Genomic DNA, 18,330 nt, shown 5'->3' on the forward strand with positions numbered 1-18,330 from the left:
ACAAATCAAAAGCGTATAGTTAATGAGTGCTTCGGACCTTAGGAAACGCCATTTTGGTTTTGATGGAATAATCAAGAAGTGACAAAATCGTATATTTTCGGACTACAAATAAAGATCCTTGTTGCTTTGCTCCTCTGTAGCATGCAACATCCACATTTCTGTATAGGGTTAAGGCATGGCTGACAGGCGAAAGCTTCAAGGTATCAAAAAGTTATGAATGGCTTGCTTGCTTCCTATCGTGTGTTTTCATTGTTTCTTTCCTAACTTCATTTTTTAGCTTTGGCTACTCAGTAGTCACTTTTTTAGTGCAAAAAACTCAGGAGTAGTGTATACTACGGCACAATTTTATCATGCGTTAGGCCTGGTAATTGGTCAAATCAGCTGGCTGTATAGGACAAAATAATGCCCTCCATGCCTTCATTCAACCCTCTCACCCCCATTCCACTACTGTTCACTACTCTACTCAGAACAGACTACTCACAGACTAATGTAAAATCTAGATAACTAGATCTTAGATTGAGAGCTGTAATCTGGTTAGTAGTTATTCCTAGATCAGTGGATCTAGTGCAGAAGAGAAAACAAAAGAAATATTAGCATTGATGAGAAAAATGTAACAAAAAAGGCTGGTTATTGACAGTTCAGTACTAGATCTATAACAAAAGTAACACAAGGGTTGCATTTAGATCTAAATAAATACAAGCAAGGAACTCTAGGCCTAAATTCCCTAATTGAAAGTAACCTACTGAATTTATCTAGAATCTAGCAATTTTCTAGGCTTATCCATTTCTGTTGTAACTATCCAGATCTACCTCAGCTAGTAGATATTAGTTACTAGGCCTTGTTTTATGAATCAACACCCTGTAGTACTAACTGAGCCAGCAACAATGCCTTTTTTAATATTTCTGTAGCTATAAAATATCGAAGTGACTACTCGGAAGAAGATTTTTCTCCCCAACGTCTCCACTTAGTCGGCAAAAGATAGCTATGCGCATGCACAGTGACCTAGGGTTAGGGCTAGAATGAGGGTTAGGGATATGATTAGGGTTAGGGTTTTGTGGTTGTAAACCCACGCACGCGCAGTACCATCGAAAACATCGCCGCGATGGCAAGTCGTAGTTTCTCTCCATTGTGCATGCGTATCTTTTTCCGGCTAGCATCGGCCATAAAATATTTGGGTACTTCACTTAGATATAGTGATCCCATCAAGTAGGTCTATTTGTTGTAGACTCGAGATTGTAGTCTAAAACTTGCAAAAAAAGCATCAAACACATCCTCACCCTTTCATGTTATTGTTTGAACCAGATGCAGAGAAATAAAAGTAGAAGATAAAGTAGGCTATTAGTATTAGGGCCTGTGTAACGCATTTGAGTTGGTATTGCAAATAGTGATATATTAGGATGATTGAAGATACCGATGTCTGATAATTGACTCTTGCAAAGATAGGTGTGTTAGATTGTAATTTCAACTAGTATTAGGGTTAGTCATATGGTAGGCATAGGGTTGTGGTTAGGGATAAGGTTAGCATTGACATGAGCAATCGATGTGTATATTTTAGTTGACTACCGATAACCTAACACCCTTTTTTTAAAGATTTTATTTTCTGACATTTGTGTAACTAACTATTCATATAAGCCTATATTTATTTTGGTTATCTTTACAGGTGAGATAGATAGATGTTTAAAGAAAGTAGATGAAGGTGTGGAAACCTTTGAAGATATTTGGAAGAAGGTTTGTTATGTGTGTCACTTAGCTAACAAATACATTATTTCCTTGTAAAAGCTTCCTTTAAAATATCTAATTATAAATGTCATTGTTCAATTAGCTCACTTTTTAAAACTTTTTGGATAACAAATCTTTAAAAATGTAACAACTTGAAATCACAATTATTGTACTTCAATTAAATCTATATAAGCTGCATTGCAGAACTTAAAAAAGGAAAACCAATAGTCAGTGGGTTTTTTTTATCCATAAGTATAATTTTATTTTTAAAAATAATTTTAAAATTTAGGTAAAGTTTTAATTAAAATTAAAAACAGTATTATATTAGGCCTATAAACCAAACACTAACAATGCTGCATCATTAAACAAAACTGCACTGATTAATTTTATATGTTCATTTTATTTCACTAGACAATTTTAAACTTAACCTGTTTTTTTATTCTTATTAAATTGGTAAATTGAATCCTGAAAGTGAAAAAAAAATTGAATATTTACCTAAATACTTTTTTTTTTACTTAAAAATGAGTAATGTAACAAAAACATTACACTTAATTATTTACCACAGTAAACCCCTTGAAATATTAATTTTAATCTTATTTAATTATTTGTTTTTAACCCAATATAATATTAAAAATGGGCTTCATCATTTTCTTCATTACTACATTGCATACTACAATGGTATTCATTATGTGATAAGGTTATGATTAACTTAAGATAATTTTTTAATTTAAAATATACCATTACATAGTTCCTATTTCAAGAAAACATTAGCATTTTAAAATCAAAAGTCTCTTTAAAAAAATCAAATTTGGTTGCTTAATAAAACTCTCCTTACATTTAGCGACCCATTTTGCAGGTTCAAACTGCTACAAATAGTAATCAAAAGGAAAAATTTGAAACTGACCTTAAAAAAGAGATAAAAAAGCTACAGGTAAGAATTCTTATCACATTTTCTAAATTAATAACCCTATGGCTAAAGCTATTTTACTACTGTTAGACAGTAGCTTAAAAATAATTGATTATGGTGTAATGTATTGTTGTTTTTAATACCTATCTTTGGTCTGTTAATGCATTTTTAAAATTTTTATAGAGACTTCGAGACCAAATCAAGTCATGGATTGCCAACAGCGACATAAAAGACAAATCCTCGCTTATAGATCACCGCAAATTAATCGAGACGGTAGGTGTATTATAAAATGTTGCACTTTTTAAAAAAACAGTACTAATTTCTGAATTAGATTGTCCCTTCTATGAAATGAATCTTAAAAAATAAAAATGTGCATCTATTACTTTTGCTAAATGGTTTCTTTGTTTTATATTTGTCTGAAATCAGTAGTTTTTTTCTAAAATATGTATCAAACACTTTTTTTTTTTAAAAATGCGTGAAGGATTTTAAAATGGTTAGACTTAATCATTTTGCAGCAAATGGAGCGGTTCAAGGTGGTGGAACGAGAAACAAAAACAAAAGCATACTCTAAAGATGGGTTAGGTGCCGCAGCAAAACTTGACCCTCAGACAAAAGAGAAAGCAGAAACCACCCAATGGTTATCGGTAATTATTATTTTCATTGGCATTTTTATATTAGCCAGACTGCAATATTCAGTGATAAAATTAACAAAACTCTTTTACAACAAAATTGTAGAAAAATATGCATTGTGTAACATCATCTTGTTGTGTTGCAGAATGCGATAGATACCCTTCAATTGCAACTTGATCAGTTTGAGAGTGAACTGGAATCAAGGGCTGGCTCTAATAAAAAAAAGGGAAAGGTAGGTGAAGTAAGTATGATAATTTATAAAAATTTCATACTTTTTTTTCTTCATTCATATTAGTTAGAAATCATTTCTATTTGCTATAATTTTTATTGTATGGTCATAGAGTATACATTTCTGTTTATTTTATCCATTATTCATAAGTGAACTCCCTCATTGCTATTTTTTCTTTTATTTAAGCTGTTTTAAAAAAATTAATATCTTGGATTTTAACATTGTAGCTTGGTGAATTACTCTATATGTATGCTTTCATTTTTTTATATAGGACCCCAAAGTAGATGAGCTTAAACAGTTTCAAGAAAATCATAGACATCACATAGATACATTGGAGAAAATCATGAGACAAGTTGACAATGACAAATTGTCTGTTGAAAAGGTGAGTAATCCTGTGCACAATATTATCCACAATATAAAATTTTATTCTTCAAAACAAAATTAAATAGGCAGCTACTTTTTGTTCTTGGGGTAAATTCCATATTCTAACTAGAAATAGTATCCAGAAAAAATAAACAAGATTGTTAGTGGTTGGTCTTTATCAGCTTCAACAAACTTCATTCTGTTGAGTTAATCTTAGCAGTATTAAAGTTTTGGTTAAAATTGACATTTGTTATTAAAGTTCCTCGAGCATTGAATCAGATTCTGTTGTTTCAGATTAAAGAACTTAAGGATGATATAGAGTACTATGTGGAGTCTAATCAAGAACCTGGATTTCAAGAAAATTTTAATATGTATGATGATCTAGATCTGGAAGAAATCCGTAAGTATCATTTTATCACCATCATGGTTTTTGTATGTCTTTTTCGGTAAACCCTACATTTGCCAAGCATAATGCGTGTACCAGATATAGTTTTACTGTTAATTTCCCCATTGCCAGACCTGATTTTAATAAACTACTAAAAATGTTTCATCAACCTCATTCTCAGATATTTCCACATAAAAATCATATTTTTATGATAAACAATCTGCCTGGTACTACAGTTTAAGATCAAATAAGATATATGTTTGAATGAGGGGAATCTACACAACTGAACTAGTAGTGAAAATATTTCCACTGAATATATGCTTTAACTTTATGGAATGAAATCATGAGTTGTAATATTAGCACTTGGGGCTGGAAGCTGTATAAATGTTCTAACCCATTTTTATAATTGAATTGATTAAAAAAAACTTAAACATTATAAAAAGATCACACTTCTGTCAAGTATAAAAATATTTATTACTATTAAATAAGATATTAGCTAGATTTCAGGATTTTCTGTTATTATGCATGAAAAGCAAGATTTTTAATGTGCAGTAGGTTTATGAGCTAAATCTCAGCTTCAGTGCTGCCTTTTTATCAATCATTTCAAGTACCTTTTTGTAAAATGCTTTTTATGTATCTCTGACATTTTGTCTTTTATTTTGAGCAGCAGATGCACCAGCATTGGCGTCATCGCCAACTGAAGGTGATGAATTCATGGATAAAGTTGTAAGCACACCATCATCAACAAACTCTAGTTCTCCTTCACCTAGTCCCAGTGTAAATGCCAATCATTCCAATGTAAGTAAATCATGAGTTACAAATATCAGTATTAATGAGAAAACTGTAAATTTAAGGGTAATTAAAATCTTATGTCTAGATTTATGTGTATATTTTTTAAAAATTATTTCAACCCAATTATTAAAGAATAAATAATACCTCAAAACTGGATGATGAAAGTGAATGAAAATAATTTTTTTTTAGTTTTTAGGCATCTTTAAAAACCATATATGATTGCCAGTGGTATCTTATCATTTTTGCCATCAACACTTTGATAATAACTTGAGATTTTAAAATAAACTTAAATTACTTAAAATTGAAGAGAACTTTTACAGTCAAGCAGATTTGTGGTAAAAATTTGAATTCATAATTTTGGAGCAAACCTAAGAATTGATGATGCATAATCTTTCATAAAAATGTGAAGCTATATAACTGAGAACAATTTATTCTCCATCTAAACTTAAACATTCAATGTACCTCATTTACAGGAAAAGCATGATGATGTGGATAGAAAAAGACATAAATCTCAGTCAGAAGAGGTATAGCATTAAGTTTCTATTTTCCTTGCACACATTTTGTTATTTATTCATCTTATAAATGCTATTCTATGTGTAATGTTTTTATAGCTTAAAAACTTCAAAGATAAATTTTCACAGAAAGGATTTTTAAAAATTTCTCCTTTGTATAGTGTGCTTGAATGTATATATCTTTTTTCATATTTTTTTTGTTTCAGCAGAAAAGTGCATCACCGGCACCATTAGGCAACTCTAAACCCCCGTCTTTGGTTAAACAACATTCTCAAAAGTGAGTTGAGTTTTAAATACTTTTTGTATGGCGAAATAATTTTGGAAATGCAAAAAGAAACATGTGCGTTTGACTTCCTGACAGTGATTGAAATGACTGGTATTTCAATAAAGGTAACTTTATTTACTGGAATGTAATCTAATTCATCTCAGGTCGCAAGGTCACTACATGAGATCCCTCAGACCTATTTGGTTGGCTGGGTGAACTTAGCTGCTGCATCAGTATTGACTCCATTAAGTGTTCACAATGCTTGATGGCTCATCTACCTCTTCAAGAGCTACTTGTTGATCAACGCCATAACAAACAAATAATTAAAGATGTCATGTTTCAACCATGTAAAGATCATACATTAACTAGAACATTGCATTCTTGAAGTTTTCTGGCTTAAAAAACTGTCAAGTTATCAGCGCATTCAAGATAGTCAGTCTTTAGAAGCGGCCCAAAATGTACACATTTAATAATAAAGACTGAAAAACCATATTTTTATAGAACTTGAATATTATGGGATTCTCAAGTTCTTGGTTGTAATTAATGTTGCACTAGTAACTCTGCTAATGTATTCAAAATTTTCTAAATGTGTTTATCTCACAGCAATACTAGTGCACAAAACTCAGATAGCAACTCTGTGAATACTAACCATTATCCATCGACAACACCGGCGTCTTTAACTGCTTATGCTGCAGCTGCAGGAGGACAGCAGAACAACAGTACCACAGGTAGGCAGAGTAGTTGTTTGTCACTGTTATTGAACTGGAGCTTTAAGTGTAATTACATAGTTAGAATTACACCATATACGTTGTAGTTTTATTTAAAATTGATATTCTGAAACTTTTTTAATACTACAAAAGGCTTTAGGTTAAACAATTATTAAAAAATATTTCCTGTTGCTTGAGCAGTTCTCAACTTGTGCATGACTTAACAATAATAATAAAATAATAGTTAGAAATCACTGAATATAGTCAATTTTCCACGATCACCAAACATAACCATATTGAAAAAAAGTTACTCATGATACAGCAAAGTGTCTTTGAATTTATTATTAAATCTTTAAATCTAATTTTTAGTGTAAGCTTATGAATACAGAAATGTTTTTAAAATATAAGGTTTACAAATACAGTTCCCAATGAAATCACATTTACAGTTCTTTTTGAGTAGTTGTCTTTGACTTCACACATTTTTCAGTCTTACGGTTTTGGACGCCATATATATCCTTTTATTAGAATTTTTCTTTTTGCAAACTTTTAAAATAAAATATTGCTTTAAGTTACTGCGCTAGAAATTGGAATGCTGTAAAATTTCTGCTACGTGTAAACAGCATTCATCACTTTGTATGTCACATATAATGTATTCAGTATAAAATAGTTATATGTAGTTGTACATTTTACTATCCCAAGACTCTATCTAAAGTATTTAACAATTGCCTGAAAAAAAGATAGGGTTGTACCAATAAATCATATTTTTGTTTATGTTAAGGTTCTTTTGTTAAAAAGTGTTTATGCTTAACTCTTTAAGACCGAAATTATTTTCATTATTTTTTTCAGTATTTATGCAGCTAAACAACTCACATAGTTTTACCCGTTAACTTAAAACACGCATGTTACTAAAATAACTTAATTATAATTCTATGTCCTACACACTTATATTAATTTAAACTAATTATTTATGTATGGAAGAAAGATAATTACTTGTTTTTAAAGTAGAAAAAATAAAGAATAACTTTTTTTCGGGGGAAATGTGCTTTTGTTGGGAAAAACGCTCCGACCTAACTATTTTGATGCTGTGTTTACAAAAACTTTTGCTAGTGGTTTTACACAAAAAAATTCTATAAAATTCTATGAAATCAACCAAAAATGAAAACTACAATCAGTAAATACAACTAAAAGATTTATGATTATTAATAATCTTTATTCAGCAAAACAACCGATTAAATACATAAAATATTATTTTATTGGATGCTGGGAGCATTATTATGGTCTTAAAGAGTTAATTTGTTTGTGCTTTTTTATATTTATGAATGTTAGATTAGGTAATATGGTTATTGTATGTCCTTATAGGTTCTCGATTAACGCACACCACCACACCTTCAGTGTGGCACCGTAGCTTAACCGCCCAAACTAGCTTTCCTATTGGTAAGATTCACACATGTATACATATATATATATATATATATATTTATATATATATCACTGTTTTGAAAGTGACTTGAAGTTAGGGTTGATAAATTCCACTTCAGATCTATCTAGCAGCTCCGGGGCAAATTTTAAAATTTTTTAATTTTATCCAAGGTGTATTGTATGGATTTCTGGAATGCAATAATTGATTTAATGAGCCAAAATATTTAAAAAATATTGTTACACATTTTTAAACAACTGACCATATACATATATCAGTGTATTCAATTGTTAAAATCAATAAAGCATATTTCTGTAGTATTCAATTAAGTAAACTGTAAAAATTAATGTGGTTATAAAATTAATCTCAGATCGGGTATTTTTACATTTTAACACCTACATATTTTTCACATAATTGAGGAGCTTGTGCTAGTTACTGACAAAAACCTATTTTTGATAGCAGGATCACCAACTATTGGGAACACCACACCCCCCCCCCCCCATCCCCCCATAAGAAATGTAATAAGGCCTGGTTTAAAGGTCACTTTGCTTGCACTAAATTGGTTCCCAGGTCACTTAAAAAATAAGGTTGTGTATAGCTTTGCTTACATTAAATAGTAACTTTGCTTTTATAAATTGGGTTTCTATAAAAAAGGATGGAATATTAAATAACCTTGGGTTCTACACAAAGGGATGGAATATTAAACAGCGATAGGCTAAGTTTCATTTCAATATACTGTATAAAATTAAAAGAATAAATTTGAAATTATTTAGTATTCCAGCCCTATTCTAAAATCTTCAACATTCTTGAGAATTGCTTAGTCATTGTTTGTATTTCTTAACCTTCTCGTCTAGTTTTATCCAAGTGCAAAATAAAAAATTATAATATATAGAATCTAGTATTTTAATAATATGCATTTTCTCCACTGATACTATTAATAATTGTTTTTAATTGACTAAGATAATTAACATTTATTATCAATACTTATGTGTATATTCTTGATAGTGAACTATATACACTTTTTCCATTAGATTTTCAAAATCATATTAAATATTAGTGTTGAGTCACCATAGAAATATAGGTGTATTTTCACTCACTCCACACAAATGTCCTTATAAGACTATATTAAGCAGAAAACTACACTATTAACCATGTGATCAGTCCTTAGGTAAACATTTTTCCTATCAACAAATTAAAAAAAATAACAGACAACTTAAACCAGCTAAAAATGAAACTAGTGTTTTTCTCCTGTTCCAATTTGAAGGGAAAAAAAGAGTGGGCTGTTAATCCTCTCTGTAGCTGGGGCTGAATTTACTTTTGTCAACCCTAACTTTTAGAATTTTTTGTTCAGTTTCAATCAGGTGTGATGCAGTTTGTTTGGGGAATGGGAAGTTGTATTTACTTTTGAAAACTATTAAGTTGTTCTTTTTGTCACAATTTCTTTTCACATGAAATAATAATTATACAGGTCATCATAAGACACATCTTTGACAACCTTTGTAGGCTGACTGCTGGTTTTTTTATCACACATTTTTATTGATAAATTTATACAATTAAAGTTAAATAATCATTTAGTCTTGAACTAATTATAACATTTAATTCGTAAGGTATTAAGTATTCAAAATGGTAGGTGTATCACTTAATAGTAAAGTAATTGCTTAAAATCAATCATTGTAATCTATCACTCATTGAGATAATATTGACAATATTAATTAGTTTTAGATTAATTGGTTCCTATGAAGCTATTTTTAATGCTAATGAAAATGATTAAATGCATACAAAATGCTAAGCAGTGTTTATGGGTGCCCATCTGCATTAGTAAGGATCCAAAAAATAGACACACAACAGTTACATGTATTTTTTAAAATGGGTATAACATTTTTAAAGATGTTTCAAATGAAAAGTTTCATTAATCCATTTAGTTCTGATCTGCTGAGGCCGAGGTCTATTATTTAAGCTGTAATAAAAAATTCCTGATTAAACATTAGATAAAAATGGGGAGGCAACATACAGTACCGTCATACTTTTTGTAATGTTTTTTAGTGAAAAATATATGGATATATAGCATAATGAAAGTAACAAACATACCACTAAGAGACTTTTTTTAGACATGATGATCCATTTCATTAGTAAAATTGTCTCATAATTATTTTACTATGAATAAATACTTTCATTTGAATGATTAAAATGTTTTTATTATAATAAAAGTGAAAGATGCTTATTTTTTATAAGATACATTCTTATAACAGGAACCTAGCATTTAATTTATTGGTTTGAACTCTTGGTTTAATATCATGTGTTAAGTGTGTACTATTAAAAACTAAGGTTTAAAGAAATCTATTTTTAGACTAGTAAACACAGAGTAGCATTATTTTTTAACTTGTTTTGAATTGACTGAGCTGTTTTCATGGAGCAGCCCCCAATGGTAAACATGTCCTAAAGATCATATTAAAAAAAAAACTTCTTTGCTCTAATGTGTAGTGTGTATTCTTGAGGATCTTTACTCAGTGTACTTACATGTGGATATTTGCTTTGTTACAGATTCTACCAAACCTCATGTAAATTCAATTGATCATGCTGGATCTGCAACCATAACAAGTACTGGTACCTTGTCAAGTTCAACAAATACAAACTCTGTCTCCTTAACTTCTTCGGGAAATCCCTCTGTGCCCTCAGCGCCATCACCACTTACGGTTTCAGTTGCTGCATCTCTTAGTACTGTAAACTCTTCTGCATCGTCAGGTATCAACAATTCATCTCAGGTCCATAACAGTCGAACAGACAGTACACCTGTCATGAATGGACCTATTAGTATTAATGGTCCAACGTCGTCGCAAAAAATTAAGGTGATTAGTTTTTACTATACTGATTTTAATAGGTCTCAATTAAAAATGCTAGATAATTTTATGTCTCCTTTAATGAATCCATCGAGTTTGTCTTGTATAAAACAAAAACTTTGTTAATGTTCTATTATTGAGATTATATAATTGTTTTCCTATTGCTTTTATGTAATGGTTCAAATTAAATCACCGCCACCTTTCTGGGACAGAATGACGAGTTTTCATTGAAAACAATGGCACAGCAAGTGATTGCAAATGCTGAGTTAGAAAAAATATCGCCTTCATCTCACACCTCTGTTGAATCTTCGAGTGAGTTTAGGCATAATGCTTTTTTTCATTGTACATACCATTGCGGCAAGGAAGTGTTAAGTATTTTTCTAACCGTAACCAAAAAAAACTGATTACGGTATATTCTGTTGGTAGCTAAGTTATTGTAACTACCCAACAACACTTTAAAAAATATTTATCTGGTAGCTGTTTGAAAAATACTTAGTTTCACTAATTTAACAAACTTACAAGTTTTTAGAGTCAATAATAAGATATTACATTTTGATAGTTTGAAAACTTTCTTTTAATAGTTGGATTTATAGTTCAATAACAATTGTCCTAATATGAAGTAGTTTGCAAAATTTTGAAACTCTTTTCAGATGTGTACAATAATTCATCTCAAGCGCCATCACAACCCATTGTTACCTTATCATCAGAGCAGTGTTCAGTTGTCAGTATATCAGATCAGCAGTTAACTCAGTTGCCACAGCAACAGCAGATGCCCCAAGTTCCGCAGACGAATACTATTCACCTAAATCCATTGTTAGGAATGGCACCTCTCGGCCCAGTCCAACTTGCAAAAGAACAGCACTATCAGTCAGCTATGGTGGATGCGGCATACCACCATCTTCCACACCCTTCAGACTCTGAACGAATGAGGTATTTAAAGTAATAATTTTATTCAGTATCTTTAAGATTTTAATCTATTTTTTAAATTATATTTCAAACCCCCTAACACATTTTTCAGACACTTCTTGCCCCGCAACCCATGTCCGACGGCGTCTTATTATCCGTCAGCTTCATCTCCTCATGCTGATACTGTTGAGTTTTATCAGCGGTGTGGCACGGAAACGCTTTTCTTCATATTTTACTATATGGAGGTACAGATACAATTTCTTAATTCAGAAAACTTTTGAAGTTTAGTGGAAGTACTTGACATTGATCACAGAAAGATTAAATATATTTTTTTTTTAATTTAGGGAACAAAAGCTCAATACTTGGCAGCAAAAGCATTGAAGAAACAATCGTGGAGGTTTCATACAAAATATATGATGTGGTTTCAGCGACATGAAGAGCCAAAACAAATCACAGAGGAATTCGAGCAGGTAAAGTATCAATTTAATGTACTTATTTTTTAATATAATTAAACTTGTTACATCAGCCTTTATAAAAGTTTATGAGGGCATACATCAGCCTTTATAAAAGCTTATGAGGGCATAGTAAAGTTACCCTTTTAAACCATGAGGATGTTTTTGAGTTGATCTGTTTGTGACTTCAGCTTAAAAGATACTGTAGTCAGCATGATGCTCGGCTACCTTTATTAGTTTCCCTAAACTACATCAGGTACCCATCAGAGATTGTTGTCCACTCAAGCCTGTGATTCAAACTTGAGACATTCGGGTTTGCTCTACTGTTCAACCACACCATCCCATATACTAGTGCATCAGTCAAATTAAATAGAGGGCCTATTTTGTTTAAAGCATAGTTTTAAAAAAAATCAACAATAAAAAAGGAAATCAGAAATTTCATTTTCTTTGTATCTTACATGCAATTTTTGTAAACAGTAATTGAACTATATCTAAACAAAATTTTAAACAAAATTGTTAGGATTGTTACATATAAGTATTTACGTAGATTTAGAGTAGCATCCCTTTTGTTTACATGTTTTCATTAACCTTCAATCTATAGCAGTGGTTCCCAACCTTTTTCGAGTGGCGACCCCCTTTTATAAAAATTAAGTGACCCGCGACCCCCATAGAATTAAAAAGCCGAAATTAGTATGGAAATCAATAAGCACTAAAATAAGATTTTCTAGTAGACTTTCAATATAAACTACTCTTGATAACTGTTTTAATACCATGAGTAAAATTGCATACTATTCACTAAACATTCGAGGTTAATTTTTTTAAAGTATTTTTTTTTGTTAACGCCAACCTATGTCATTATCATTATCTTAATTTTGTTTTTAATCGAAAAATAGTGTTCAAAATAAAATTTTATTCCCGAAAAGTCAATCAATTTTACGTTTGGATATAAATGGTTAATACTACACCAAAATTGTGTCTGAAGTTTTTCATCTTACGCGGAATCATTCTACAAATCAAAGAATTCATCTTGTAATTCATTGGGAATGCTGGCAACATCAAGGGAAAAAGAGAATGGGTAATGCGTCAATGCAGATTCTTTTTTTTTCAGCTCAGAGAAATAGCGCTGCAGTTCGTTTTCAATAGATTCAAGATGCCCAGACATTTCTTCTTTCAAAATTTTAATTATCTCACAATTAGATTCATCTACCACACTGCAGAGTTTCTCAAATTTACAATATTTCCAAGATTTATTTTCTTCGCCGATTTTGCAGCTTTGATAAAAATGCCCCGAGATTATCATGGAAAGTGATAATATTCGTTCATTTCCCCTGAAGCTTCAGGTTATGCTTATGTTGATGTTCGAACACATCTGCTAGGTATGATACTCTCTCCAACCACTCTATGTCGTATTAAGTATACCAAAAGGTCTTGTTTCCTTTGCATTTCCAAGAACAATTTGATTTCAGATTTCAATTCAAAAACACGATTCACAACAATTCGTTTGACAGCCAGCGCGCTGTAGTGTAGAAGAGCAGAGCCTCGTGATCTTTATTCATGTCTTTGCTCAGTTCTTTGAAGGCTTCAGATTTTATAAAATTTACGACTTATACTAGCAATGGAGTCTTGATGGCGATTAGTGAGGGCAGTGGTTAGGGAGCTAAATCTTTTCTGCTTTCTGAAAGCCCGAGTTTAACCTAAACATAGATGGTGGACCATCCGTACAAACCCTCACAGCCGTTTTAACCCATTTTAATCATATAATTTAAAAAAACCTATTTATTTTTTTCGCCATGCTATCTTCACAAAAGAGCAACTCTTCTTTGCTATCATCTGAATAAATCTAATATATAAAGCTCAGTTCTGTATGTAATGCATATGTTTGTCGTTGGTCTTGGATGGATTAAAGTGTTATAATATTATCGTGCGCATTTCTCTAAATTTATGAGTTAAAAAATTACTATTGAAAGTTTTGGGAAATATTTTTCATTTTTCAAATTATAATAATAATTGTCGGCATGTTCATTAAACAAAAGTTTTTAAAAAATATCATCTTTTACAAAAATTCTAATTATGTCTTTATTTAGTCCTATAGCACTTACTTCCCTTTGATAAATTAGGAAAACACAATTACTTCCCTTTATAAAACCATTGCGTTAGCGGAAAATAATTTACTTTTTATTACTTTGTTTTGGTGTTGGGAAAAAAAATAATTACATAATTAGCGGGGATTGATCAAGTGCAAATGTTGTAGGTATTTTACGGATAAGCTTGGAGTATTAAAATTGTTCATTAAATTGAAACAGGCGCGTTCGTTTAAGTGAGTGCAAAAGACTGTGAATAAGTTGGGGTACTATAGTCGTTCATTAAGCTAAAACAGGTGATTCCGCCCCGGGCGTTTATGTTCGCGTTAGTGTTTTCTTTGTGTTTAGGTGGGTTTGCGTTAATGGTTGCGTTTTGATTTGGTTCGTTTTTGTTCTTTCTTTTTTCGTTTTTGTTTGTGTTTTTTTGTTTGGGTTTGTATTTGTGTTTTTGGTTGGTTTTGCGTTTGGATTTGGTTTGTTTTCGTTTGCGTTTTCGTTGTTTTTTTTTGTTGGTATTGGTGTTTGTGGTTGGGTTTGTTGCTAGGTTTTTGTTTTCGTTTGCTTTTTTGTTTGTTTTTTCTTTGTGTTTGTATTGGTGTTTGTGGTTGTGGTTGGGTTTGTTGTTAGGTTTTTGTTTTCTTTTGTATTTGTAATTGTGTAAGCGTTATGTTTGCGTTTTGTTGTTTTGGTTGGTTGTGGTTTGGGTGGGCAATGCCGGGTTTATGATGATTACTAAACACACAGGTAATGGTCTTTAACAGAAAGGTTTTTCACAGAAGCCAGAGCAGGGCCTGGCCGGGACGGCTAGTAATAAAATATAGACAAAGACCAGCAACTGCGAACACGAACTCGCGTCTGTTGATTTATCAACTTGAAAAGCAAACAATGGTGAAAGCTTAATTTCAATAAAAATGTGTTATTTAACATCTACAGACATGTAAGAATTAACTTCACCATCTTCAACATGCAGCGTTTGATGAGATTTTCTCCTATTGTGTTTTTTTTTGATTGGCATTTTCTGTCGCGACTTCATGTGATGCTTGCACTAATGCTGAGTTTCCTTGGTGAAAACTTCCAATTCGATCAAGTCTCTGACGTTTGCAACTAGCTTCATACCGACGAAAGAACTCCATATCTTTTTTGGTGTGTTTCGAATGACTCGTGTCAAATGACGTTTTAGTTTTGACCATTTTATAAACTAGTGACTGAGAACAACTTTGTAGAGTACGCTTTGCTTCTTCTCTATTCCCTTTCCAGTGATGTTAGTAAAGCCGAATTTCAAAAATTCTTCTAAATATTTGTTTTGTTTCAAATTACTAAGGTTTAGTATACCAGTTGGCGACCCCCCAGAAAGCACTTCGCGACCCCCAGGGGGGTCGCGACCCCCAGGTTGGGAACCCGTGATCTATAGTTTATTTTAGTTATATTGAGATCAAAGAATTGAGATTGCAACAATTAGTCTTTTGCTTTTCATATCATTTCTGTCTGTTATTTTAAACAATTGCTATTAGAAATCAAATGTTTTGGAATATAAATATGGAATATATAAATATGAATGTTTCATATAGCTGTTTTGCCTTTTTTAATTAAGCATTTAGATTTAGAAATTTTCTTAATGTTAGGCAGTACATTTAGCAATCACTTCTCCATTTTAATACAAAAACTTGTATCAGTGGCAGTGTCCATAGCTGTGATTAGCAAGACTTAAAATTAAGCTTTAAAAAGTATGCTTGTAGTTTGTGATATCAGTCATTTAGTTAGCTTATTGAACTTGTTAAATTAGTATGCAGTTTAAATTGAGAAGCAAATAATTTATAAACCATGTTTGAATAATTTTCTTTTGTTTTTGCAGAATCAATTTCTAAATAAAACTAGTTGTTAAATGTTAAACCAACTAGCCATACCAAAATCAATAGTGCCATGTTCATAGTAAACTGTGACAGTTATATTTGTTTTTCTTTTTTAACATATTTAAATTTAAGTAGAGATTTTTGTTTTAATGAGTTACTCAGTGGTTTTCAACAATGAATGGAGAATAAACCATACAGGTTTTATTCAACGGTGAATGGAGAATAAACCATACAGGTTTTATTCATCAAGCTATAAATTCATCAATGAAGATTAAATATATTTGCCTTTATTTTCAATCTTTGATAATTTATGTATTTTAAAATTGATACCATTTTTTTGTACTTGTTTCAGGGCACATATATCTACTTTGATTATGAGAAATGGGGCCAAAAGAAGAAAGAGGGTTTTACATTTGAATATAGGTATTTGGAAGATAGAGACTTGAACTAGTTGAGTGTACCAATCTGTTGAGACCATAACTCTGTCAGTCACTTCGTCTTACAATAGAGCTTGTGATTTTAAAAAATAAGGATACAAATGAGGAAGTTCCAGTGAGCCGTGTCAGGCAAGAGCTGTTTTTATTTTGCCACATGACAACTGCAATTAGTGCTTTGCAGCTAATTGGATCTCAGATTTAAGCAAGTATTCCTCACCTTTCATCCTCCCTCACATCAACATATATGGCATCTTGAGCTGACTATATATCAACCTGCAGTTTCAGTGGGGCCGTCCAAAACCAAAGTTTTCAAACCCACAGTGTAAATAAAAATCCAGCATTTAAGACTAAAAAAAAAACTCCTCTTGTATCAGTTTGGTCAGTGAAAGCCTTATCTATCAAGAGATGGAAACAGGAGATTGCTGAATGCTCATGGTATAGTTAATGTGGAGTAGCTGTGATCTGCTTATTTGAAAATCTCTAGTTTTGACCTCCCTAGTTACAGATTGTAAAGCCCCTTACACCCTCCCATTAGCCATATAAAGTTCGTGCTGGTTAGCAATGCAATATTTTTCTATGTTTTTGTTAAAAAAAATGTTATCTGGTCTTTCCATGGAGAAGTGGTGCAAAGGGCTCTATGATTCTGTACGATTGCTATGGTCACATCAGTATTTTAGCACTTATTCATGTCATAAGAACACAACAGAGCCCTAGTAAGATTTTATAAACAGACTTTGTTAGTAAATATCTTTAAAAAACTTGGTTGTGTGCAAATCATTTTTATTTTCAATCTGTTTGCTACTATTTCACATAAATTATGGGAAAGGTTTTGACCTGTAGCATTTAAACTGAAACGTGTAAAGGGTAAATTGTTTGTGATGGATGAGGCCATTCATTGTCTTCTTGTGGTATTTTGCTTTAGCCAAAACTTCTGCATTCAGCATAACTTAAGTGCAAATCAGGCCATTATAAGAATAGCAAGCTGAAGTTAAAATAAAATCTACAAGCACCCAGTTATTCATTTCATCTCAACAGAATCTTTTTGAAAACTTGTTCAAAATGTTTGAAGCAGCTGTAGGTTAATTTCTAGTGGAGCTCATCTTGTACTCATCACTCTGACATATCTGATGCTGTGTGGGACAATTAGTGTGCCTGAAACTGACAGTGTTTGTGTGTGCTGTAGCAGCTAGATGGTTAGGGAGGTAAAAGGTTTAAAAGTTTTGTACATAGAGGTGTGTGTGCATGTACGTTTCTTGACTACTTGTGTATGAAAATATTTTATAAATAATTCTTTTTTTTACTACTTTTTTTTTTAAACTTTAATTTTAACAATTAAAATTAATTTGTATCAAGTTCTGCTTTAAGTGTAATCATATTTTTAAATTTGTATGGAATGATTTCAATTTGGCAGGCCCAAATTGATAAAACATTTCATATATTTAATTTTTTTTTAGTTGTACTATTAAAATCAAATTTGCTAGTTCAGCTGTTATAAAATACATGCACAAGTAAACAAGTTAACACTGAGCAAAATGGTGTATGAATTGTTTGTATATAATTGAAAGCTCTGTTGTAGCATGAAGTGCAAGTTAGTGCAAAGCATATGGACCTTAAAAGTTGTGGTGCACATACAGCTAAATGATGTCTTTATTTTTGTACCACTTGCCTGTCTTGTTTGTATGCAGTTTATGGTCTCTGGGGCTCTTTTTTTATTTTTTGTATATAAGGTGACTTTGGTGACCATTGCTGCTGACAAATGAGGCAGTGCAAGGTGCAAGAAATCTTTTAAAAATACAAAAAAAAATAAATGATAAAAAAATGTCTACAGTACAAACGATAAA

General features: G+C 31.5%; 1 protein-coding gene across 7 annotated transcripts; it reads left to right on the plus strand.

The window, feature by feature from the left end:
- Positions 1-8: 8 nt before the first annotated feature.
- On the plus strand, positions 9-18,329 carry LOC131958210 (CCR4-NOT transcription complex subunit 3). Of its 7 annotated transcripts, none has more exons than XM_059323092.1 (19): positions 9-200; positions 1,661-1,728; positions 2,561-2,650; positions 2,810-2,899; positions 3,142-3,270; positions 3,402-3,497; positions 3,757-3,867; positions 4,143-4,248; positions 4,901-5,031; positions 5,499-5,549; positions 5,744-5,814; positions 6,406-6,530; positions 7,869-7,943; positions 10,468-10,772; positions 10,976-11,075; positions 11,414-11,693; positions 11,782-11,914; positions 12,014-12,139; positions 16,405-18,329. In XM_059323092.1, exons 1-19 carry the CDS (start codon positions 176-178, stop codon positions 16,501-16,503), a joined length of 2,211 nt encoding a protein of 736 aa, XP_059179075.1. In that variant the 5' UTR covers positions 9-175; the 3' UTR covers positions 16,504-18,329. The 7 variants fall into 7 exon arrangements, with proteins under 7 accessions (XP_059179075.1, XP_059179076.1, XP_059179077.1 ...); XM_059323093.1 differs by having other exon boundaries at positions 5,747-5,814; XM_059323094.1 differs by having other exon boundaries at positions 3,402-3,488.
- Position 18,330: the final 1 nt, after the last annotated feature.

Source organism: Physella acuta, unplaced genomic scaffold, assembly GCF_028476545.2.
Source record: "Physella acuta isolate Inbredline_101_S28 unplaced genomic scaffold, ASM2847654v3 ptg001300l, whole genome shotgun sequence".
Taxonomy (NCBI): Eukaryota; Metazoa; Mollusca; class Gastropoda; family Physidae; genus Physella; species Physella acuta.